Raw genomic sequence first — 25,434 nt, 5'->3', positions numbered from 1 at the left:
TCAACAGCAAGAAAAATGTTGGCGGGGAACAAAAAGATATTTACACAAACTCAAAGAAACATCTTTTTAAAAGTCACTCTATGAAGTAGTAAGATTGAAACAGTGATTTTAAAATGCTGTAGTTGCCCCTTTAATGAGTGAATGGGGGCTCTGGGGCTCACTGCGTAACGGAGAAGGAAGGGTACACGTGGGAGGGAAGTGGCAGTATGCAGTGACAGAAATGAGGACACACGACTTCGGCACCAACAACTCCATCACATACGCAAGAGGCGCCTGCGTAGGGGAACTAGGGTTTCTAAACCAGCCTTATTTTGGAGTGGCCAATAATGAAGGTAGTTAGAGGTGGCTTTTTAATCAATTTTCAAAATAATAAAAGTCACAGTGGGAAGCTTACAACAGAGCTGGCCAACTGTAGAAAATCTATCAGAACACTTGTGTTCTTGTTAAACATGTAAGAGAAACCAAGCCAGCAGAGATGCAATTAACATGCAAAACAAAGCAAGTGAGACATGTGCTAAGGACACAGAGATCAGGGGCTTCTCAGAACGCAGAGAACGCTGTTGTGCAGTTTCTGTCACTGTGCTGACTTCGGGCACTCCACATGATTTGAAACTATGGATGGATTAAATGGGATGCAAAGCCAGTTAGCTTGGTCTGTCAGTTACAGGTAATTGGAAAGTATTAAAACATAGTGATTTGAATTACAGTTTAGGTTGCTCAAGGCTAAAGAAAGTCTCAAATTCTTAAGCTAAGGCTTTTAAAATAAATTCAAAACGTATAAATTACAGTTGGTGTGCTGGTTTTCAAATTAATTGCCCCAATTTTTAAACAAGTTCTTTTCCATTTGGGTATGGTAATAAAAGCCATCTGTACTTATGAATACAAACGATTCTACAAATCCCATTTTAAAATTTCCTCCTTCAGTTAAAACTTCCACAGAGGCTGAACAACCTGCAGAACAAAGGGAAAGAGAGATGAAATGTGAGTGTCGACACAATTCTTCCAGGCAGAGCTACAAAACCAGTCTCCACCGAGACCAAAATAAGAGCAGAGAATCAAGAATCACGAGAGAAACCTTCGCTGAAGCTCCAAAAGTCAAGTTTATCAAAACCCCTGGTTTGGGCAAGAGCACTATTCGAGATGTAGGTCTCCCTTCTGATCCACAAACATTATGAGGCCTCCCAGGAATAGCGGGAAGAACGCGGCACGCAGGCACACACGAGAATACTCAGCATTATGCAATGCACACAGCTAACATGGTAATTGAAGCAGACGAAGTCACTTTAAAATCCACACATAAAAACATATTAAGTTTTCCTAAACATGGAACCCAAAGTGTCCATAATTATACATCACTTTCCTGCCAAAAAAGGGCCAAAAGTATTGAGTATGCAGTATTAATTACAATGTTTTAAGATTATTCAGAAACATCACCGACTAGCATCCCGAAGTGTACAAACCAGTTAAGCACGTATAAAATTAGTAACTAATCCAGTGAGAAATACAAAATGGAAATTATGAATGCTGCCGCAAATCCCTGTGATTCCACAAATTTACAAGCAGACTATGTGACAAAGTAGACCCTAGTTTTAAGAAAACATTACAGTTCAGTATCTATTCCAAAAGTGATTTCAAGTTCCAACAACAACATCAAAAATCATTCATCTGGAAATTAGAACCATTTAAATGTTTGTACAAACTCGCAAATAACAAAATAAACAAAAAAATAGAAAAGACCTGTACAAGGCTGGCATTTAATCTATTTTTTTTTCCACAAAAGAGTCTGACAAGTCCATTAACTCAGCAGATTGATAACAGGCTACCTGGTTTTCATATGAAGTATGTGGCAACATGAACAGACTCCAAGCTGGAGGTGGCAGACTGGAGATCTTGGTTCTTTGTGATTCGTCCGTTCAGCAGAACACAGGTGGTACAAATAAGAGTTTAACTTACCAAGGACATGAGACCATCACAGTATACAAAAAGAGTATAAACTTTCCTTGGACCAAATGGGTATTTAAAAAAAAAAAACAAAAGCACACACAAATACAATTCCACATCTACTGCTTATATACAAAAAGTGAGAGCACACCAGGATTCGAAAGTCTGTCCTGCAGTTATATGGTGTAGTGAGTTTGGCACTTCATTGTAATGAAATTTCCAATGGCATAGTCCTTATCTACAGAAGCACATAACCTGCAAACATCAGGCAAACATCCTGTACAGGAAAAGTGTCTTCGCTGCCAAGTCTGACGAAAGGAAAAAAGAAACACTTTTTTTTTTTTTTTTAATCAAGAGAACTAAAAAAGGAGGGGTGAAGGACATCTTTGGACTGCTTCTCTCAGTTCCTGCTGTCAAACAATCTGAAGTACTTTTAAGTGTAGTCTGGAAAAAAAAAAAAGAAACACATACATACACAATGAAAATACAGTCAAATTAAAAATCAATTCAACTTAACATATTATAGTGACAGACACACTGAGGGGAAAAATGCTAGCGCATTCTCAAAAGCTCTGAAACCATTCAACGGGGAAAATTCCACTTAAAAAAAAACTTCAGCACTTGATTCGTATCAAACACATTCATTTATTGCAGAGCTACTAAAGATACGCAGCCATCTCACTGTCCAAAGAAAATCTTTAAAGTAATTAAAGGAAGCTTCCTTAGGTTTAAGCTCAAAAGGAAAATTGAGAAGCTGCAAAAAGGGCGGAGAATGAATGATAAAAGATGTCTCTCTGCAAGGGGCAGCCGGCTGACATCAAAAAAGTCCTAACCATTGAAGAGACAAGTCACTGTGCTCCTCTCTTTCAAGTTCTATTTTCAAAAGGTCTTTTGATATTGGGGCGCACTTACCTGCTCGCTAACTAACTCCTAGCCTGACACCCAGCTATGTGTTGTCGTCTTGACACTGTGCGGGAAACTTTGGTTGGGCAACACACTGTCAAAGTTAAAATCCAAAGTATCTCCATCCATGAGGTCATTCCGGATGATGGACTCCATGTCACAGTCCAAGCGCTCGATGAACATGCCATCCAAGTCACTGGGGAGCTTCTCCTGGTGGAGAACGCCCATCCTGCCATAGCCGTGGCAACTGCTCACTGATGAGTAGCCCCCCAGGGCATTCATCTGCATGGGGGGAGGCAGAGGCACTTGTAAGGGTGTCTTGCCCGGGGTCAAGCGGTTCAGGCCCGAGGTGTGAGGCATGGTGCTTACAGCATGGGGCAGGGCACGCCCGTTAACGGCAGACGTTTGCTGTGCATGTCCCGGGTGGGTATGGGAGTTGGGAGTCATCATTTTGTTGTGAGGCACCTGGCTGCCATAGGTTGGCATGACTGAATTAGGGCCCATCATCACATTCTGGCCCAGGACCCGGCTGTTGGACTGGGCCACCCCAGGGTCAACTGGTGTCATGATGTCATTATGGGGAGGAGAGTCAGAAGTAAGTAACTCTTTCAGGAGTCCCGGTGCACAATTATATTGACTCATTCCTCCATAACTCGATTTGCTGTCCTGCAGTGTTTGCATAGGCATCTGGGGCAAAGGGCTCATGCTGGACTGGCCGTAAGTATATTTTTGGTAGTTTGGACTGGGTGAATTCAGACTGGTGTTTGGAGGTGCAAACGAGTAGCATGGTGTCTGCTGCATCATGGTGCCGGGCGAAGACTGGGTTGAAACAGTTAATGATGTCGGCGAGGGGAGGAGATTGAGATTATCCAAAAGGTTTTCCATGTTTTCAGGATTGCTTATCTCAGACAGGCTGGGCAGAGTGGAAGCCATCTTGGCAGCAGATGGCGGGTAGACCATAGAATGCACGTCCCCATCTCCAAGGTCATCCTGTTGTGTCATAATTGGAGAAAGTCTCCCACTAATAGTGCTAGCGTTTGAGCTAGTTCGAGGACGAAATGTACTCCAGTTATCAAAGTCATCGTTGCTGTGAGAGCCGGGGCTGGCGGGCCATTTGGAGAACTGAGAGCCGGGGCTGTCCCCAGCACCCTCCTGGCCAGACTGGAGGGATGCTTTTTTCTTGGCAGCTCGGCCTCGGCTCTTAGCAAATTTACTGTTGTTGTCCATGGACGCAGCTCTTCTCCTGGGAGATTTTCCACTCTTGCCTCCTTCTGGATTCAGCATCCACCAAGAACTTTTTCCAGTTCCTTCATTCTGCACACGGATGAACTTGCTGTGTAGGGACAGATTATGACGAATTGAGTTCTGCAAAGCAAAACATCATGTTAGAAGCATAATAATTCTCCACTAGGGAAACGTAAAATCCAATGCAGCTATGTATTACAAGGAAGACAAATAAAATGCTAGAGTTTATGGTTCAGATTTCAAGCACCCAGTATGAAACATCGTAATGGTTCTGAACTCACTAACAAAAGAGCTCCAGTCTGTGCGGGAAGAAGAACTTCTGCATCTTAATGAGAGAGTGAAATTAAACAAGCATTATTATGTTGTTACTGTTAGCTGTAATTGAGTCACCCCCAACTCATGGGGATCCCATGCACAGCAGAACGAAATGCTGCCCAGTCCTACGCCATCCCCATGATTGGTTACAGATCAGACTGCTGTGATCCATAGGGTTTTCAGTGGCTGATTTTGGAAGGAGATCACCAGGCCTTTCTTCCTAGTCCATCTTAGTCTGGAAGCTGTGACATAGCAACAACCAAGGCTCTACTGATGGATTGTGGCTGCATATGAGGTACACTGGTTAGGAATCAAACACAGGTTTCTCGCGTGGAAGGTGAGAAGTCTACCACTGAGCCACCACTGCCCTCAAGCATTATTATAAACACCTTAAGATTTTTTTTTTTTTACAGAAAATTTTACAGGGGAATTATAGGGACTAGTTTTAAAACCACATACATCGTATTTAACTATAATGCTACTCAAATAGTACTCCACATCAGTGCCATGAAAATTGATTCCACACCTGTGCTATAAAGATTGGCATAAACCCAATCCACAAAATGTGAAGATTAATCAAGTCTTCCCATCCCCACTTCTCCATCCTCACTGCCAGCTGCCTCCACAGCACTCTCTCTCTGACTCAAGCCACCTGGAGCTAGGTCAGAGCTCACAAGTTAAAAAGACGCCATCCTTCAGACTGCCAAATAGGCAGATATAAGCTGCAAGTTTGGGGAGCCTACACGATACCCCAAGCTTCTGACCTGCTGGCCAAAACTTTGGAGCTTTTTTCTCACTACCCCTTCAAGCTGTCAGCCACAAAACAAGCTCAGGAGTCCACACAACACCCTGCTTTCTGACCTGATGGCTCCTACTACTCCATTTTGAGTTCGATAATTCATTGGAATGACTCACGGAATTCACGGAGGGTATACATACCATACTTACAACTATGGACTTATTACAGCCCAAAAAGATACAAACAAAGAGACACATGATCTGTGAGGGTTCCCCATGTGAAGGTTCCATATCCAAAGGGATGCGCTACCCTCCTGAACAGATGTTCTCACCAACCAGGAAGCTCTCTAAAGCCCCATATTCAAGGCTTTTATCAGCCAGTCTTGCACGATAGGCTGAGTCATGCCTCCTAAGGCTAGTTTATATCAGCCTCCCAAGTGAGTCTTTTCTGGTCTGACCAGCCCCCAGTTGTCAGTACAAATTCTCAGGTATGGCCTGGAAGTCCCAGACCAAGGCACCCCAATTACTACAAGGGTCATTTTCTCCAGAGCCAAGGGCAAAGGCCACTTTACTTAAGAGTAAAACTAGGTCCTTTACCCCACAATGCTACCCCCTAAAACTACTGCGAGTTCTCTTCAGATCACATATATGCCATTTACACAAAGTGAAAACTTTCATATTACTAGGCCCCCATGATTATGGAAAAGAAAGAAGCGGAGCAAAATACATTCCAAAGAATTAAAAGCCCCCAAATTAATAAGATTTAGATTCATTCACACTGTTAAAACCCATTAGACAAACACAGCTGAATACAAGAAAAACGGTCATTTTTTTTTATTTTAGAAAGCTCAATTGCTGAAAAAAGAAAACTTTAAATTGAACAACTCCCTCCTACCTACACCCCCACCCCCCAATAACCAGTAGTGTGTACCACCTAACTACATGACCCCACATCCCAGGTGACACTTTACCCCAAAAAAAGACAATCCGGAAGAGAAAGAGCTGATGAGGAATACAGAGTGCGTGAGACTTCAATCCGCTGTATACAGCTGCATGACTCATTTTGCCACATACACTCCTAAGACCATGACTATTACAGAAAAATCAACTGGTTGTGAGCATTTAAGTGGCTGTGCTACTTACCAGCTATATAACCTTGGGAAGCTGCTCAGCCCCAATGTGCCTTAAGTTTCCTCATCCGTAAAACAGAGACGGACGCTTCTCAGGTTGTTAGAGGATTAAGTGAGATGCCATCCGTAAATGTTCAGCACTGCCTGGCAGTTTAAGCAGTCACAGAGAAGAAGGTGTGAGACCCCAACTGGGGGCACAGGTCTTCCAACTCCAAGCCTCACTTCCCTAGCTCCTCGTCAGTGCGGTGTGAGTAGGAGCGCAGGGAGGTTACAAACACAAACCCACAATGCCACGCACAGGGCGAAGGGACCAGAGACAGTCCTTCAAGCATCAGTAGAAACGCTGGAGAGCCAGGCTACAGGCTGAGGAAGTCCCAACTTGATTCACTTACTGAGCACGTGGCTAGAGTTCCAGCATTTGGGACAGACTCCGAAAAGTGGGAAATCCTGAGCTCACAGGAAGGAGGGACCCAGCCTTATATCTTTCTCCCTAGAACAGTACAGGGCACACGACAGACTCTCAACATCATCAGCTCATTCGGCTGCCTCAGTGCCCTTATCCTGCTCCCAAGGAGAAGCGAGAGTCTGGGTGCCCAGGCTCCCTCAGGAGTCAGGCTGTGTGCATGGCCCCTGGACTTCCTTTCCCTCCTCTGCCCACTGGGTGCAAGGGTCAGCTGACCGAGCACCCTGGGCACCGCCAGCACCTCTCCCAGACCACACAGGCTCTGGCTGGATTTGCGGTCACCCAGGGATGCAGCCACAACACCCACATCCTCATGCCATCAACACAAATGCCTACAGGCCAATCGCTGCGCTGGGGTGGAGCCTGCACAGCAGGACAAGGCCAGTGCTCCAACACAAACAGAATCTCGCTATCGCCAGGAGACACAGAAGTCAGAGGGAGACCCAACACCCAGGGCTGAGGATCCACATCTCCAAACGCCCTCTGGCCCTCGGGGCTACATTCTGCCCCAGGACTGCGGCCCCCAGCTGTGGGACAAGTCCTCTGCAGTCCACACAGTGAGAGCAGGTCAAAGCACAGCGCTGAGCAGGCGCCTCCATGCTAGAAGGTGCTTGCAGGCAGCTTCCAAGGGCCCCTCTTCCTTCCCACCTATGAATCAATTCCCAACCGAAGACAATGCTTCGAGGAGGACTCAGAGGCCTTACATCCAAGCAAGAATCCCTGAAAGAGGCTAAGTGCTGCTGTCGTTGTGTGCCGTCAAGTTGATTCTGACTCATAGCAACCCTATAGGACAGTGCAAACTGCCCCACAGGGTTTCCTAGGCTGTAATGGTGGCATGGTGGTTTAGAGCTTGGCTGTTAACCAAAAGGTCAGCAGTTTGAATCCACCAGCCACTCCTTGGAAACCCTACAGGGCAGTTCTACTCTGTCCTGTAGGGTCACTGTGAGTCAGAATCGACTTGACGGCAATGGGTTTGGTTTTTGGTTTTGGTTTAATCTTTATGGGAGGAGACCACCAGATCCTTGTCACACAGAGGTACTGGGTGTGTCTGAACCACCAACCTCTCAGTTAGCAGCTGAGCACTTAACCGCTGCGCCACGAGGGCCGAGCACGACATTTCCCTAATGTCCCACTACATTCCTGTTTGCCCACTATCCTATGGGAAGGTTTTACAAATGCATATGCATGTTCACAATGAGATGGACTAACTAACAGCCACAACAATGGGCAAAGTTTCCTTCTGTTATACGTAAGGTTGCCAAGAGTTGGAGCTGCCTCAACAGCAACTAACAACAACAATGCACGCTCACGGGGCCACAGCTACATCTGCTGTCACCAACACCAGCAAACCACGGCCTAAGTCCCTCCTGAAGGAAGCTAGCCTGCCCCTGGGGCACACTGGCAAGTCCTAGTCCTCTGACCCTGCAACGCTCTCTGTACACGGGGAGTCTGGGCATTTGCACAATGCACCATCACGACAGCTTTGTTCTCTGAACACAATGGACACACAGATAAGCCACCATGAAATCTCTGGAGGAGAGGAAGCATGACTCCTGTCCCTGTCTGTCCCTGTTACACTCAGTTAATGAGAGAGGGGGAAGAAAGACCGTCCTAGATAGGAGCTTCCTGGTGTCTGCACTGACCTGGGGAAGGGCTTGTGCAGCTCTACAGCAGATGTGATGATGATATCAGCTCATCCGCACCTGCGACGGGGAATATTTTACCTAGACCGCAAAGTATGTGATGATGAAGTCTTTAAAAAGTCCAAAGAATGTTCACTAACTTAGTGAAACATACACTCATCCACTCCTTAGACTTAAAAAAAAAAAAAGCCCACAGCAATCCTTCACTTATCAAAACATTACACTACATACTTCTGTGAGGGGACATTTCAGGTCGCTCTTTGAGTAACAGAGCTGTCTCCTAACCTTGCCAGCAATTAAAATATTTTTTTCCGAACAGGAAAAGGTTTGCTGTGCAGGGCTGGTTACATAAATTCCTGTTTTTCACACAGCCAGCAGGACATTAAAGAAGCTATGATTTCCAGCCTGGGGTGGGGGCGGGGAGTGCTGCAGAGGTAAATCTTGTAAAAACATGTGCTGCTGTTAATGATGTTGTGTCTACAAATCTCTGCCAGACGCAGACGGGGCTCGATGAAAGGACAGCTTCACCCGTGGAACTCTGCGGCAGGGCCACATGCGCGTCGGCTCTGGGACACTCCTTTCTTAAACTGTGACCAAACGTTACATGAGGCAAGAGGCAGGGTGTGAGGGCAGAGGGCTGGAAATCGCTTATCCAAACCCTGAGTTTCTGCATGACGCCATTAGAGAAAAGGGCACGTCAGCAGGTTTCCTGGCCAGCAGCTTGCTATCTCTGCGGCTGGCCTTTCTGCTACCGCGGAGCGTGCTTCCCAGGCCCACTCCCCGCCTCGGCATGCATTCCTCTCTGACCTGCTCCCGGCCCTCCCTCGCCCTCCGCAGGCCTGGCGCTGGAGTAGTGCAGCTCTCTACTCGGTAAGCCTGGTCCCCGGGCAGAGCGGATCATTCCTCGGGAAGCCTGGACCACGGGCAGTGTGGCTCGCTCCTTGGGAAGCCTGGCCTGGTGACCCCATGGACAGTGAGGAGCTCGTGCAGGAGTGGGGGCAGCAGGGAGACCCTCTCAGGTGGGGCCTCTGTGCTCAGGGCCTGGACAACCTGCACTGCCGGCTATTTATAACTGCGGTATTGTGGTCTACGCTCTCTACAGACTGGAGTCTGAGCTCCTTAAGAACAGGAGGCTAGAGCTTGTTTTCATTTTGCAATCCCAAAGCCCCTAATAGATGTTCTGAAAGCAAAATACATTAAAGAAACATGTGTTGAATGAATCTCAAAAATATTACAGAGAAGACAGAATGTCTCACACACCTTTTCTCCATCTATTCACGTATTAATTCATGCCAATGGACATTTGTTCTTGTTGTTAGCTGCTGTCCAGTTGGCCCCGACTCATGATGATCCCATGCACATACTGAACAAAATGCTGCCTGGTCCCATGCCATCCCTATTATCGGTTGCAGACTGGACCTTTGTGATCTACAGGATTTTAATTGGCTGATTTTCAGAAGTAGATTGCCAGGTCTTTCCTCCTAGTTCACCATAGTCTGGAAGCTGCACCAAAAACTGTTTGGCATCATGGCAACACACAAACCTCCACTGACAGACGGGTGGTGGCTGCACACGTGGTACACTGGCTGGGAATCAAACCCAAGCCTCCCGTGTGGAAGGCAAGGATTCTACCACTGAACCACCACGGCCCTCAACTGACATTTACTGGGATCTGTTTTGTGCTAGATGCAGTGAAGGACAGAGAAGGAAATGAGACACGGAGCCCACCACTAGGAGTCTGATGATGTACGTGGGGAGAGAACAAGCACATGTAATGAGCACTGAGCCAGACAGAAACCGACGCGCACAGGACTGTCAGGAGCATCCAGGCCTGTGGCCTCCAGAGGCCACCACCCTCCACAGCTCTGTCTTGGCTTCACTGTCCCTACCTTCCGGAAACATCCCCTGATAACCTCCTCCCATCCTGCACCTTTCTAATACAGTGCTCCGTGTTGACTCACTCCAGTTTATGACTCTGTCTGCTGTCTCGGGGCTTGCCTGGCCCCACTGCACTGTGGGCAGTGAGGACAGGAACCTTGTCAGTCTTCCTGTAGGCCGTGTTCTCATGTCCCCATGCCTAGCAGGCACTCCAGTATCTGATGAGTGAGTCAGAAGTGCCTATATCCACAGGGTTATAGAAAAGATTAAATGAGGTAACATATGTAACACACTTACCTCAATTAATATGAGCTGATGTTGTTACTTTTATCAGAATAACAGTATCACTAAAATACATATCTGTGTTTTAGAAATGTATACTATAAAAATTAGTCTCACTTTTTTATAACCACACCTTGCACTGTTCCTACTAACATAAGGCTTTTACATGTCAATTACTGGAAAAATCGTCTGGTTTGAGGGGGAGGAGTTAAGACATTTTCTCTACGAACTAGGTACTGTCATGGAATGCTGTGGACGGACTTCAGAAGTACTGAACTCACTCTGTCAACGTGCTGGCCTGTCGTCCCATTAAATCCTTGAGTCATCTCAGAGTTGATGCTGCGCCTCACCTGTCCTTGCCTGTCAGCACAACGCACTGCCGAGGGCTCTCCGTGCTCAGCAGAAGCAGGCAGCCAGTGTCAGAGCAAGGCGGCCTTAGCAAGGCCATGACCTAGACTGCGCTCTGCGGTCCCACCAGCCTCCACCTGTGTGGACGGAAGAAGCCAGGTTCTGAGGCTGGTCCCCAGAGACCCTTGGAGAGGCACCAGAACAGGAGTGGAGCAGAATTTTACATTTCCTATCTCAGGGCACTGGAGCCCTGGTAGCACAGTAGTTAAGAGCTACAAATGCTAACCAAAGGGTCGGCAGCTCGAATCCACCAGCTGCTTCTTGGGGCAGTTCTACTCTGTCCTATAGGGTCACTATGAGTCAGAATCAACTTGACAGCAATAGGTTTTTGGTTTTTATCTCAGGGTGCTTCTAACCCAATGTGAGCAGTGAGGGCAAGAACCCTGAAGTACAGAGAGGAATCATTACAGCTTTTAGTTACTTTCTCATTTTTCATCTCATTCTTCTAAATTTATATTTGCAAAGGTGTTACATAATGTACTCACATGCAGCACAGAAATGAATAAATTTTATACCAAAAAGGGCATCTGATAAAAAAAAATGTTCAGAGATCATGAGTCTATTACAAAAAGGAGCCCTGGTGGCACAATGGTTAAGTGCTCAGATACCAACTGAAAGGTCAGCAGTTCAAACTCACCGGTGGCTCCGTAGGAGAAAAGACCTGGCGATCTGCTCTCATAAAGATTACAGCCTTGGAAGCCCTATGGGGCAGTTCTATTCTGTCCTGTAGGGTCACTATGAGTTGGAATCAACTTGACAGCACATAGCAACAAGAGTCTATTACAACAGACTTCTAGAAGCCTGGATGCCCCCAACAAAGAAGACAAAAGGAACAGAACTCATCCTTGAGTCAAGTCGAGAAAACTCTTCTGGGTTGGAGAAGTGGGTGGCAGCTCTCCGTGCCTGCCCTGCCCTGGGCTCCTAAGTACTGAGCCTAGCCTCCTTCCTGGCCACTTCTCTTTACCCTGGGCCTCCCCGGACCCTCACCCACTTGAATCCTACCTGCTGACCTGTGCTGCCAGCTCTGACCCATCTGGCATGTATGGAGGTCACCAGCTGTCAGCCAGAGGTCTTCCATCACGGCCTCATTCCACCTCTCACTATGTGGCAGTTCTAAGATTACTCTGGTCATTGTGTTTAACAACATAAACAAAAAGAAGCAAGTTCGGCTGAATACATCCAGCTCATGAAATGCTGGCCTTCACAGCTTGTATCTTGTATTTTACTTTACAGTTTACAAACTACATGGTAATACATTCTCATTCAATCACAGAAACAGCCCCATACGGCAGCCATTACTGGCTCCATTTTAGAAACTGGCCCCACGGAGAGACTGAGGCTCAGAAACCGACTTGTCCAGCTGGGGCTCGGCCCAGGCTCATGTGACTTCCTGCAGCACTGCCGCTGGCTCAGGACGCCACCTCCCCGCTGTACGCAAGTATGGAACTGCTTTTAAGACTGAGGCTACGTGTGTGCATCTTGAGGGAGTGGAGATCACTCTGTTTACTACTTTACAAAAATTCATTTTCTGCCTTACCAGGTGACGAATTTTACAAAATACGATTTGCTCTTCTTCCCATGGGTTACTCTCAGCAGCAGGAAACCATAGCTGCTGAAGTGTGAGCAATGCCCCAGGGAAAGCCTGGGGAAAGAGGCTTTGGGGACTCATCAGGCAAACGGAAAGGACCCCCAAGAACCCCAGCTGCCTAAAAGAATCCACCGCTCTGTGGGAGGGGGAGGGCAACAGTCTCCAAGTCACAGAAAAAGAACTTCCAACTAAGACTGGAACATGCAACTAAATGGGCTCGTTGTTCTAAAATTCTAGAAATTCTTTCAAAATGTTAGATAAACTAGAATTTTTCAAAAGCATTTATCTAATTCCTGTGAGCTTTCTCAACACGTTCAATTGTTACACAGTCTCCCAACATGGCCTTTATTTCCTCCTCCTGCTTCCTCTCTTTTACACTGTCTCTTCCTGTACTTCCACAAGTGAAAACAAACTAAAGAGAAAGCAAGAATCATCTCTATTCAACAGAGTTCTTACCAGAGTTGCTAAAAAGCAACAACTTTTTAAAAACAACCCGTTTTGGTAGCAAACAGAAGGAAAACGTGATTTTTTGCTAATCATTCCTTCCACAAGTGATGTCAACAGGCGTCTGTTATCAATATACAGCCACATAAATCCAACTGGAAAGGCACTGCAGTTGAAGATCTGCTGTGAATAGCTAACCTACATCCTTTAACCCTAAGGCCCAGGCATTAAACTCTTCTTCCATAAGGCTGATTTCATTTCCCAGAACCCGTTCCTTCTTGCCCAACAGCAATGATCCCGAAGGCCACTCTAACCCCCAGTTTTGCACTGAGGACTTAGTACTTCTCCAGTAATCCCAGGGCTGTGGACAGAGGATGCACAGCCTCATAAAACTTGCAAGCTGGAAGGCATTGCAAAGGTCATCTGGCCTACCACCCTTGTTTTATGGTAGGAAAAATAGAGTTCAGAGAAATTAAAATGCAGATGGAAAGATGATGGGTGTTCATTAAAAATAAAAAAAAAAGAAGAACCATATGGGGCTTCAGACTTAGAAGAAACAGAAAACAAGTATCGAGAACATGCAACAGCCTTCTCCCCAACCAAGCCAATGCCTTAGCTATAGATTTTCAAACCGCTATATACACATTTAGCTCTAACAGCTTTCTCTCTGACTCAAAGCATTCCAAAGGAAGGAAAATCTGACTACATTAAAGCAGCTTCTACCAAAAAAAGACTGTGGGAGATTATACACTCATGTAAAACAGTACCAAAAAGTCAAGTGTAAGAATTCATAGGTGTCATCCAAAACTTCATGCATTTGGGAGGAGCGTACTGAGGGGGAACCCCAAGTGCCAACTCTGGAGTCAGACTTCCTGCTAGATGCCTCTGAATAAGTTACCAGACCTCACTAAGTCTCCATTTTCATATGTGTAAAACACTAATGAGTGCCACATAGGACTGTTAGGGACTGGGTGGCAGAGTGTACACATCACCTGGCACAAATATGAGGCAATCAATGCTGGCAATTTTGTTATAGGAAGTAAAGGAATACATAAACAGCAATTTGTAAACCATCGTGAATGGTTACAACTTGATTAAAACCCATTCATCACAAACTTCCTGTTGAACAGCAGGCCAGCCTTGTTTCCATGTCCTCACAACTGAGCTGCCATCCTTCATTTACAGAAAAAGTCTATTTTCTCCCCTTAAGGAGATTTTAATTTAAAATGAGCATTGAACTGGCTGTTCTGCTGGCCTTTTTTTGTTGGTGACCCATATCAGAACACATGTGTGTCCACAAGGTTGTTAAAGGAGAGGGAGATACACCAGTCTGATGATCATGTATATCCAGAAGAGCAGTTATTACAAGTATGCTCTTTCCCATCTCTTCTCAAACACCAGTCACCCACAAACACGTAGCTTATGGAAAGCAAACCCTAAAAGCGTGTCCAAGGGCAGGGGTAGGAGTATGACAGGAGTAGGGTTCAAGAGCAGACTGCAGGACAATGTCCGGAGGTGGGTCCACACACCTCTGACACAACGGGACTCTGATTGTCAGAAACAAGGTGGGAAGGTGGAGGCACCAGCAGCCCAGAAGCAAGGGGGAGGAGGAAAGCTTGCAACGGAAAACAGACCATGCTCCGTGCTCTGCTTGATCTTTAAAAGATCTCGGATTAGTCAAAAGCCTGAATATTTCAGAGTAACATTCCAGCTCATACATTTAGGATTAAAAGCAAAACAAAATAAAACAACCTCAGGAATAGAGCAGAAAATGTATTTAAATGATAGCAAACTACACCAAGTTTTTGCTTCTCAGAAGCTAGTAATTAAAAAGAAACATAATGCTTCCCCTTTACGGTAAAGTTTACCTATGTCCTGTATCAAAGGAAGCTACAGCTTTTGGGAAAGGAAGGGCAAAACTCTCAATTTTAGGGATGTGGCAATGGAAGTCTTTTGATACCATCCAACATCACGTGCCCCCGTGTACTGTCTGAAACTAAGAACCCAAAAGATAAAACCCAAAACAATCCAAGCTAAGCTGGAACGAGATGTTCCATCACCTAGGATGCAAACATCTTCTCTTCTGTTCCAGATCATTTTCCTTCTAGACCCTCCATATAAATTGCTCATGTGGGCTCCTGTTTAAGAGAAGTCAGAAAAACCAGAACAACCTGACGCTGGCATCTATCTGGGTCTCTATCACCACACAAGCCAACTCTCAAAGGAGCACTATCAGCCCCGGCTAATAAGGTCCCAGGGGTGGATTACAGAGACTAAATTTGATGGAGTTAAAATTCTTGTAAATGCCTTGTTTCTTTAAAGGGATCCATGGGCTACAGAGGACTCCAGAGTGGAGCTTGTTTCTCAGGGGACCGATTTAGTTTCAGCGCAGCGCTTAGGCCCCTGCTGACCCTCTAACCCACTTCACCACCTCCTCCCCAAGCACTGCCTAGTCCACAGCAGACAACCACAACGCCTGCACCCTGCCCAACTGGTGACCAAAAGGACCCTATCTTTTCTGAAACTTCAATTTAATTAACTGCCCAGAAAATAGACTCTTTTTTTCTATTCTTGCCTAACGACCGTTTCAGACACTTAGGACCCCACTACAGCAGAGTATTAAGAGGAAACTCATTTGTTGCTGAAGTGCTTCTGCTGTTTCCTAATGAACATCCTTGGTCTATTCTACAGGCCATGCCATTTTTCTAATCTGCAATGGCTCTATAAATGCACAGCAATGCAATGCAGTTAACTACCTTATCTCTTTAATTTCCAGAAGGATAAAATAAAACAAAATCAACACCAAAAACAAAGCACAATTAGGATGAGGAACTTAAATTTGAGGGAAAAAAAAAAAGCATAACTTATCAATAGTCTGATCAATTTTAAAGTTTTCTAAAATTACTGGAGGACTGAAGTGAATTTTAAAGTACTATGTCAGAGTTAGTGATGAGCCTGTTAAACCTGTTCATGTTAGGTGAACATTTATTCAAGGTGTGTGCGCAAACTGTTTAGAAAACCCAACAAAAAACTTCATGGAAATAAATTCAGTGCCAAGATAAGAACACTGTAAACTGAACAGATAAAATCTCTAGGATAATATCCCACACACAGTATGTACTGCTTATAGGTTTTTTTAAATTGTAAATGTATTTATTGTGTAGAAAATCTAAGGGGGAATTAATCAATTAAATAAATAATCTATTTATTAATAAGTGCTACCCTAATTCCCCCTTAGGTTTTCCAGACAATAAACAGCCCTTGTGGCACAGTGGTTAACAGCTCAGCTACTAACCAAAAGGTCAGCATTTCGAATCTACCAGCCGCTCCTTGGAAACCTAGTAGGGCAATTCTACTCTATCTTATTGGGTCGCTATGAGTCAGAATCAACTCGACTGCAATGGGTTTGGTTTTATTTTTGGTTTACCCTTAATAAGTAGTATTAAATTAACAGATTCATGTCTTTTTTCTAATTATAAACCTATATATGATAATCTAAATTATAAAAAGTGCAGCAAATTGCAATAAAATATAGCATTAAATTATTCTTTACTTGCAATGGAGAGTTATCCTGGATATACAGAATCTTGAAACCAGCTTGTCCATTATTCTGGCTAATGCAATAATGACTTGCTGAGTATACACTGGGAACCCTGGCTGCACAGTGGTTAGGAGCTATGGGTGCTAACCAAAAGGTCAGCAGTTCGAATCCACCAGCCGCTCCTTGGAAACCTTACGGGGCAGTTCTACTCTGTCCTGTAGGGTCACTACAAGTCAGAATCCACTTGATGGCAACAGGTTTGGGTTTTTTATTTTTTTATTTTGAGCATACATTGTTTTAGGCACTATCTTACAAAAAATTCTTAACTATTTGACTTCGGACAAGTTCTTATCAAAATTCATTTGAAGAGAGGGTTAGGAGCTGGTTGAATGGACATGGGAAATGGGTGGAAAGGAGGAGTGTGCCGTCACAGTATAGGCAGAGCAGTTAGGATCACGTAATAATGTACGTATAAATTTTTGCGTAAGAGACTAACTTGAAATATAAACTTTCACTAAACTACAACAATAAACATAAAAAAAAATTTATTTGATGGTGTGGCTAACTGCCGCCTTTGCCATGAGACTAAGAGAACTAGATGGTGCCCAGCTACCATGACTGAACATTTTGACAGAAGACTGAACATTTTGACAGAAGATTCTATAGAAGAATCCTGATCAAAACGGAGAAAACGCAGAAAGAATTTCAAATTTTCATGGACTCCAGGCTTTCTGGAGCCGTGGAGGCTAGATAAACCCCTGAAACTATTGCCCTGACATAATCTTTAAACCTTAAACCAAAAATATCCCCTAAAGTCTTCTTAAAACCAAACAGTAGTTTAGCTTAGCTAGTAAAGAATGTCTGCCCTGAGCATTATGCTCTTTTAAGAACTATCTATATGGGATCAAACTGATAACAGCGACCTGAAAGGTTAGATAGGAACCTTAGGGGGCAGTGAGTTTATGTTAATGGGTGAGGAACAACTCAGAAAAGGAGGGTAAGAATGGTTGCACAACTCGAATGTAATCAATGTCACTGAACTGTATGTACAGAAACTGTTCAAATGGTGTGTTTTGCTGTGTATATTCTCATAAAAACAAAATCAGTAACATTAAAAAAAACTCATTTGGTGACCCAATACCAGCAAAACCAGGTCCAGGACTATGTTAAAGTAAAATTTCCCCCACCATGGGAGAAATGGCCCCACCCAGGGTTGTTCCCACGCTTCCCATACACATCAGCAATCTGTATCAGGGAACAGACAATCTGTATACTGTGCAATAGGCCTGCTCTCCACACCTTCCCTCCAAACAAACCTGAAGGACCCACGACAACCATACAAATTGCTGTTCCTTCCACACCACCAGAAGCCCAGGCCACTTCAAAGATTTCCAAAAGAACTCCAAACAAATCTGTCAGAAATGCTGCTTTCTACAAATTCCATGGACCTCAAGGCCCATGTGATCCTTATTAAGGTTGTGTGTCAACCTGGCTGGGCCACGATTCTCGGTGGTTTGGCAGTTATGATGTAGTCTGGCAGTTGTATAATGATGTAATCACCCCCATGATGAGATCTGCTATGAACAGCCAATCAGTTTCCTCTGAAGTCTGGATTACATCCAATATACTGGACTTTCTGGCAAAGCTCGCTTGCTTTTGCTCTGCTCTGGGTCCTGCATTCGGCTCATCGGCATCTGACCTCCAGTTCTTGAGACTTGAGTCAGCAGCCTGCCATCTTAACTAACGATCTTGGATTCATCAGCCTTCACAGCCGTGAGCCAGCAGCCTGCCATCTGACCTGTGGATCTTGGGTTCATCAGCCACTGCAGTTACTTGAGTCAAGAGAAGCCTCCCGCCTGACAACTGCCCCACAGACTTGGGACCTTCTAGCGTTTGCAACCATGTGAACCATTTCATTGAGATAAATCTCAATCTCAATCTCTCTCCTTCTCTCTCTACATACATATATATATACACATATACATGTGTGTATATATATATATATGCTTCACTGCTTTTGCTTCTCTAGAGAACCCAGCCTAAGACAGCCCACCACAATCAATGTGACCACCATAAAACTACACGTCCCCATCAGCACAGTCCCTTGGTACCTAGCATGAGGCCTGCTCTTAACTTCTCAAGGAACACTTGTGCATGCGGCTCTCCTGATAACTGTAAGACCAAGTTTCCTCCCAATATAAGCAACACCCATGCTGTGAGCAGCATTTTCTTTGACGTTCGAAAACTCAGCATCAACTGAACAGAAAAAGAAGCTGAGAAGCAGCCCGCTCATCTTTGCTTACCAAAACCAAACCAAACCCACTGCCATCGAGTCGATTCTGACTCATAGCAACCCCTGCTTAGTCACTGATATTCCACCAGAAATAAGCACATTTAAGTGAATGACGTCCACAAAGTCTCTCAGCCAAAATCAGGCAGCAGGTCAAGACTGAGGCCAGCCCAGGCGGAATGGGCTTGCCCCAAGCTGGTTCCTGGCCTCAGGGGATGCTGGAAGGCTCCAAGTTTGAGTCTGCCCTACAATCAGATGTGGATGTCCTGGGAACTGGTGGTGCAGTGGTTAAGTGTTCAGCTGCTAACCAAAAGACTGGCAGTTCGAATTCATTACCTGCTCCTTGGAAACCCTACGGGGCAGTTCTACTCTGTCCTATAGGGTTGCTATGAGTCAGAATCGACTCGATGGCAGTGTGTTTGGTTTTGGGCGGGTTGGGGACATCCTACTATGAACTATTTTGCGTTCAATCATTTTGAGCTCAGTCCCAGGGCTGGGCTAGTCCACCCTCCAGAGGGGAGAGAGAAGAAAAGATAGGACAAAGGGCTTAGCAAACCTTACCATCTGGAAAGTCTTCCTGGTATTAAACATTTTTACCCTAGTGCTGCAGTTTGAACCACATCTTCTTTGGAAATATGAACGATGTTGTTGCTTGGATGCAGTAAGACAGACGTGAATTAAGAGTACAAGACTATCTTTATAAATCTCCAAACACAAAAACTCCACAGCTGCCTTTGGCAGTTATGAGTATCATTTTTAGGAAGGTGTTGGTCTTTCAAAATGCACTAGCTACATATAATATGTATTTGCTGTTTTGTTGAGAAAACAGAGAATGCTGTACAGTTAGCTCCATCTTAAACACTTGGAGGGAAACTAGCAAAGGAAGAATGAATGATCAAACGAGCCATTTCTTCAGATGATTCAAATCTATGGACAACTGGAACTTTTCATACCAGCCAATATTTAGTGATGACACACCTTAAGCTCCTCTTTGGAACTTTAAGTATTCACTGTTTTCAGTGTTATCATTCTGAATTTCTTCCAAAAGGGAACTGTGAATAGCAACCATTGTGCCTGGAATCTTGCAAGCAGCATAAATGTTCTGTTATCTTTTCCAAGTTACTCCATTCAAGTATACTCTGGACCCTGGCTAGTTTCCACCGCAATGTATATACTGGTGCCCACAGGGGTCCTTTTGTCTTTGTTTTTCTTAAAATTATAATTTGCCAATATGGGTCAGCAGTAACGGTAGCAGAAGTCAGGGCTTGTGTGATCCTGCCCAAGTTATGTCGTTAACTCCTCATGTGAATTTGGGCAAGTAATGTGATGTCCTGATGCCTCCAGGCCACAAAACTCAAAGGTTCACCGTGAAGGCGAAATGAGAAAATGCTTGGGAAAAACACAAACATGTTACAAATGTAAAATATGTTTTCACCCTAATAATTTCAAGCCCAGTAAGAGAATTCCTCTAGAAGTTCATGAATATTCTAGAATAAAAGGCTAAGTTTTCTGGAAGAAACTGTTGGTTCCACTGTCACAGATACTTAAACTGCTGAGAGATGAATAGGATCAGTCTAATAGACCACTTCAGCATTTCAACTCCTCCTCTCAAAGCAGCTCACTTTTATTTGAACCAATATGTAGTTTCTTTGGTATTTCAATTTACAATTTCATTTTATTTACTGTATTTTCTGTTACTGAGAAAAACAATTTAGTCACATTCTGAAAACCTAGTTAATGCTGTAATTAATAAATGGTGGCTTAGAATTGGCTTTATAACTTATCTTTCTTAGTGGCTGAACGAAGTTTAAAGCAATCATTGTTCAGTGTGCCCCTACCTCAAAATATGCAACGTTTTACAGTTCGATCATTTTAAAATGCAGCTTACATTTCCATCAAGTAATTCCTGAAGACAGACAGCAATGTCTTGGATAACCTCTCTAGTACTCAAAGCGGCTCTAAATTAAGCCAAGAATAAACACACAATTTTAGATCAAAACATAGTTTCTTTAAAAGGGCTTTGTACGGTGAATTATTTAGTTGTTTGCTTGCTCTTTTAATTATATATACACCTGACTTTGTTCAAAAAGGACCATGCGAGAACGAGGGCTGGAACGGATATGCCCAGTCCTGGCTGAAGCCAGCATCAGAGCTTTGTTCTGCTTTTGTCGGCGTATGGGTTTGGAGGGCAAAGGGGCCAAGGAGGAAGGGCTGCACAGACCTTGAGTTGGTAATTTTTACTGGAAATACACAGAGAAGATAAACTTTTATCTTCATTTTTATCACTGAAAAATCTTTTCAAAATTAATCAAGAAACTGAGCAAAGTCCAGCTGAAGTGGGTTTACTGTAAACTAACCACTGACAATTTCAGAAATTACTGTATTTCTATTCATACTTCAATGGCATAAGTTAGGGTCTCTTATTTGGCCACATCCAAAGCAATCCATGTAACCCTCATGTAACAAGTATTTACTGAGCCCCTACTATATCCGAGTTACTATGGAAACAACAAAAAAGCATAAATCTCCTTCCTGCCTCCAAGGGTCTACAACCCGATGCTGACGATGAACTACAGATACATATGGAAGGCTGATGGCACGGCAGTGTGAGGTGGCAATGCTCAAAGCAAGGAAGGAACGACCCTGAACTGGAGTTCAGGCATGGTGGAAAGGCAGAATTTCAACTACTGGAGAAAAGAGGAAAGGAATTTTTGATGTGAGGGTGGAATATGATCAAGGTTCACAGGCATACTGTGTGAGGGTTAAGAACATGTGCTCTAGAACAAGACAGATATCTGGATTCACCACCCTGCACTGCCTGAGTGATCTTGGGTAAGTAACTGACAATCTCTGGGGCTTGGTTTCCTCATCTGTAAGAAGAAATACTACCACTACTTACCTTACTGAATTGTTGTACTAAATGCTCAGTGTGTACGAAGTACCCAATTAACATTATCTACTGTTATTACTATTTGTTAGGAAATTTTTTAGAAAAGCACTAGCAAGGCACGTCTGGGAAGAGGTAACCTGGCTGCACTTGCGTTTAGAACTAGAAAGAGAAGGAGGTAAGGCAGCTTGGGGAGGAGTGCTGGGCTTAAACAACAAGTTAGAAATTTGTATTTTATCCTACATGCAATGCACAAGAGAGCAGCTGAACGATCAGGAGAAAGTGACCATGAGGAACCCACAGGAGTACCGAGCCATCCCCCACCCGGTCCGGTAAGAGCAGCAGAGTTCTGCCCTGCTCGGACAACAGACAGTCTGGCTATCCAAAAATTTAAATTTTGCGTGCACACGTGAGTCTCTCTGGATAAGCAAATGGATCTCAGGGAAGTGCTGTCTTTTTGGTATGATTTTTCCCCACCCCAGAAGGTAGCCTTGATTTCCTTACTACCTAACAAGAAAGATGCACACCTCTCTCTCTGAAAACGAAGGGCTTTCTACTAAGGCTGCTGTTTGGCTTCCGTCTTGTGATTTAAATGATACTGGTTGTTTTTAAACTCCTGGCATAGTCTCTGACTTTCATTGTCAGGGAGGGCAGGATATGGGGCAGGGGCCGTGTATTTTGAAAACAAATGTTAAAAGTCTCCCTTCGTGAAGTTTAGTGTGTTTTCATACATTTCATCTATCGCTCACAACATTTGGCATACAGGCTCAGTTCTTAGTTTTGAAAGGTTTATTTTTGTTTCTTGAGGTCATTGTCTAGGCTTGACCACAACATCTTTCACGTTGTTTTGAACAGCTAAAGGAAATTAAAGGAAATAATGCCCACGATGTAGCCATGGGCTTAAGCATAAACAAGGATAAAGCTGTAACAAATTACTCACGAGTCAGTCAATACCTTGGTAGGTGCATATAAGATGCAGGGTCAAGGCTGAACCATGGCTGAACTGCAGTGGAGGAAGGGTAAACTCAGTTGGCATTTGGGTCTCACATAAAACCACACACAACATCCTCCCCAACACACACAACCACCACCATTGTGAAAGGCATCCATACATATAACTCATACACCCACATACTATAGGGAAAGAGGTCCAAATCTTAGAAATTTACTTTTTTAAAGGGTTTATTAAACCAACTGACGTTGAGTTGGTTCTGATGCATGCTGATCCCATGTGTGTCAGAGCAGACTGTGTGCCATAGTTTTCTGTGGCTGATTTTTCACAAGTAGATTGACAGGCCTTTCTTCCAAGGTGCCTCTGGGTAGACTCGAACCTCCAACCTTTTAGTTAGCAGCCAAGTGACGCAACCATTTGCACTACCCAGGGACTTCTAAAGGGTTTATTAACCAGAACCAAACAAAATCCATTGCTGTCGAGTCAGTTCCATCTCACGGCAACCCTATGTGTTACAGAATAGAAGTGCTCCATAGTTTTCTTGGCTGTAATCTTCACAGAAGCATATCGCCAGACCTTTCTTCTATGGCACCGCTGGGTGGGTTCAAACTGTCAATCTTTTGGTTAGTAGTCAAGCGCAAACCATTTGCGTCACTAGCGCTGGCCTAAAGGGTTTGTCACGGCATCAGAACTCGATTAAGACACATGAGCGTGGGTGTAACTCCTTCCCTGCAGGTCCTATTCACCTCTTCTCAGGCTGTCAGTGCCCGGGCCTCCATCCACCTCCTTTCCTTTCTGCTGCAAAACAAGTTAGTGACCTGCAACTTACAACCAGTTTTAAAAGTCACAAAGTTACTAGCAAACCAAGAATCATTAGCAAGGAGTTCAAATGCACTGTAAAACTTAAGTCACATGGTCTGATACTCTGCAATCACTGTATGGAAAACAGCTAAGGAACAGCTGCTGAGAGATACACCCAACTTCAGACCATCTACTTCACAGCACCTTCTCCCAGCCATTCCTCCTACTGCGATACTCTGATTCTCCCACAAAAATACTGAGAGAGACACAGAAAGACTGAGAGAGAGAGAAAGAAAAAGAAAAGAAAAAACATCAGGTGTGATATTCAAGATCAGTTCTAAGAAGGTGGACTTGTTTCCTTGGTTTGAGATTTCAATGCAAAATGATCTATCATTCCTGCCTGGCAGGAACAATGCACTTCAAAATAAAGAGTTTCTGTTAAGAAGTTTGGTTCCTGCTAAAAGGAAGTAGGAGGGCTGATTAGTGAGACAGATGTGGAATCTGCCACCTGAGCCTTCACCACCACCCTCAGACCCTCACACCCACCATCAGCCAATCTAGTAAGAGCAACAGATGAGAGCAAAGCTGAATATTAAAGAGTACTGAAAGAGGAGGCTGATGCAGACAGCCTCGTTCAGGGAACCTGCCCTGTCAGATGGGACACCACCATGCAGCACAGCATGCTGTTCTGGACCCAAATTCCTTAAAGTCCATCCTTGAAAAGTAGCACAGCTGTCACTCAGGCCACAGTTAACAGTCTACACCTAACACAGCTGATGACTGGTCCTACGGGGCTCATCCTGTAGAGTCTTGACAACTTTCGTGCATTCTGGTTAAAATCCTACTCCATATAAAGTTCACCAGGTCAGGTCGATGCGCTCCTGCCATTGTGGCCAGCCTCTCGCTCCACCCAACCCCAGAAGAATCTTTATTCCAAAAGCATCTCCAACCACTCACTGTCCCTGTTATTGGATCCCCAGGTCCCCTGAAGATCAGGCATCCCTCTAACCACTGAGGTGTCCAGTAGCACCTCCGGACAAAGTAATTCCAGGACAAACGGGACCGGAGCCTTCCTCAAGCAGCATGCTATCACCTGGCAAAGCATTTTCCACGTGTTCTGTGTGATGGCTCCTCTAGAATGGAAAATGTTCACTGATGAATATGCATTTGGGACACTCTGGCCACAGAGATTTCAACAGGATTTCTAACTGCAGGTTTTTTCAGAACCTTTAATACACTAACTTCACTTTAATACACAAAATAACACAAAAGAACTCCTTCATTAACTTTGTGTTTTTTTATTGCTTCGTGAGTAGGGTTACGTGCACCCCCCTCATTTCTCTGACCACGATTTTTTACACAGTACACAGTGGAGCCAATGTTTAACGGCACACATCCTGGAAAACGCTGGTCTACTGAAAACCTGCCTGCCTAGGTCTGGCTCTATTCGTGACACCATGAAAGAAAGGCCTGTCGATCTTCCGAAAGGTCACAGCCGCTGAAAACCCTATGGAGCAGTTTTACTCTGATACACGTGGGGTTGCCATGAATCGGAATCAACTCGACGGCAACGTGTAATCCTTGTATGCTTAACTCTGGACAAGTTTTATATCCTCTATGTCTCAGCCTTCCTATCTATCAAAATGGGGGAAATAATGCCTGTCCTAACTGCCTCACAGATTTGTTGTCAGGGTCTAATTAAATGATACATACGAGTGCTTTGGGTAAGTACAAAGTTCCATGCATTTGGGAGATTTTATTATTATGCCCAGGCAGACGTGAGGCTGTAACTGGAAGCCATGGAGCTGCCCAAGCTCCCGACCAAAGAACACCTGTCCTAGGCACCTCGGAAAGCGCCGGTGCGCCCTGGGCCCTGCTGCGGAAACAAGAGAACACCTGTCCTAGGTACCTCGGAAAGCGCCGGTGCACCCTGGGCCCTGCTGCGGAAACAACAGAACACCTGTCCTAGGTACCTCGGAAAGCCC

At 44.6% G+C, this 25,434-nt stretch overlaps 1 protein-coding gene across 1 annotated transcript in view; it reads right to left on the bottom strand.

Annotated features, from left to right (window-relative positions):
- Nucleotides 1-843: 843 nt before the first annotated feature.
- Nucleotides 844-25,434, bottom strand: part of FOXO1 (forkhead box O1) — a 106,739-nt gene continuing 82,148 nt past the window's right edge. Inside the window, 2 exon segments of the mRNA XM_023742223.1 lie at nucleotides 844-2,385; nucleotides 2,854-4,209. Of these exon segments, the coding sequence (XP_023597991.1) occupies nucleotides 2,872-4,209 (1,338 nt within the window). The 3' untranslated portion in view covers nucleotides 844-2,385; nucleotides 2,854-2,871.

Source organism: Trichechus manatus, unplaced genomic scaffold (genome assembly GCF_000243295.1).
Source record: "Trichechus manatus latirostris isolate Lorelei unplaced genomic scaffold, TriManLat1.0 scaffold00205, whole genome shotgun sequence".
Lineage (NCBI taxonomy): Eukaryota > Metazoa > Chordata > Mammalia > Sirenia > Trichechidae > Trichechus > Trichechus manatus.
The sequence above is the reverse complement of the archived record's forward strand: the minus strand, read 5'-3'. Positions and strand labels throughout refer to the sequence as shown.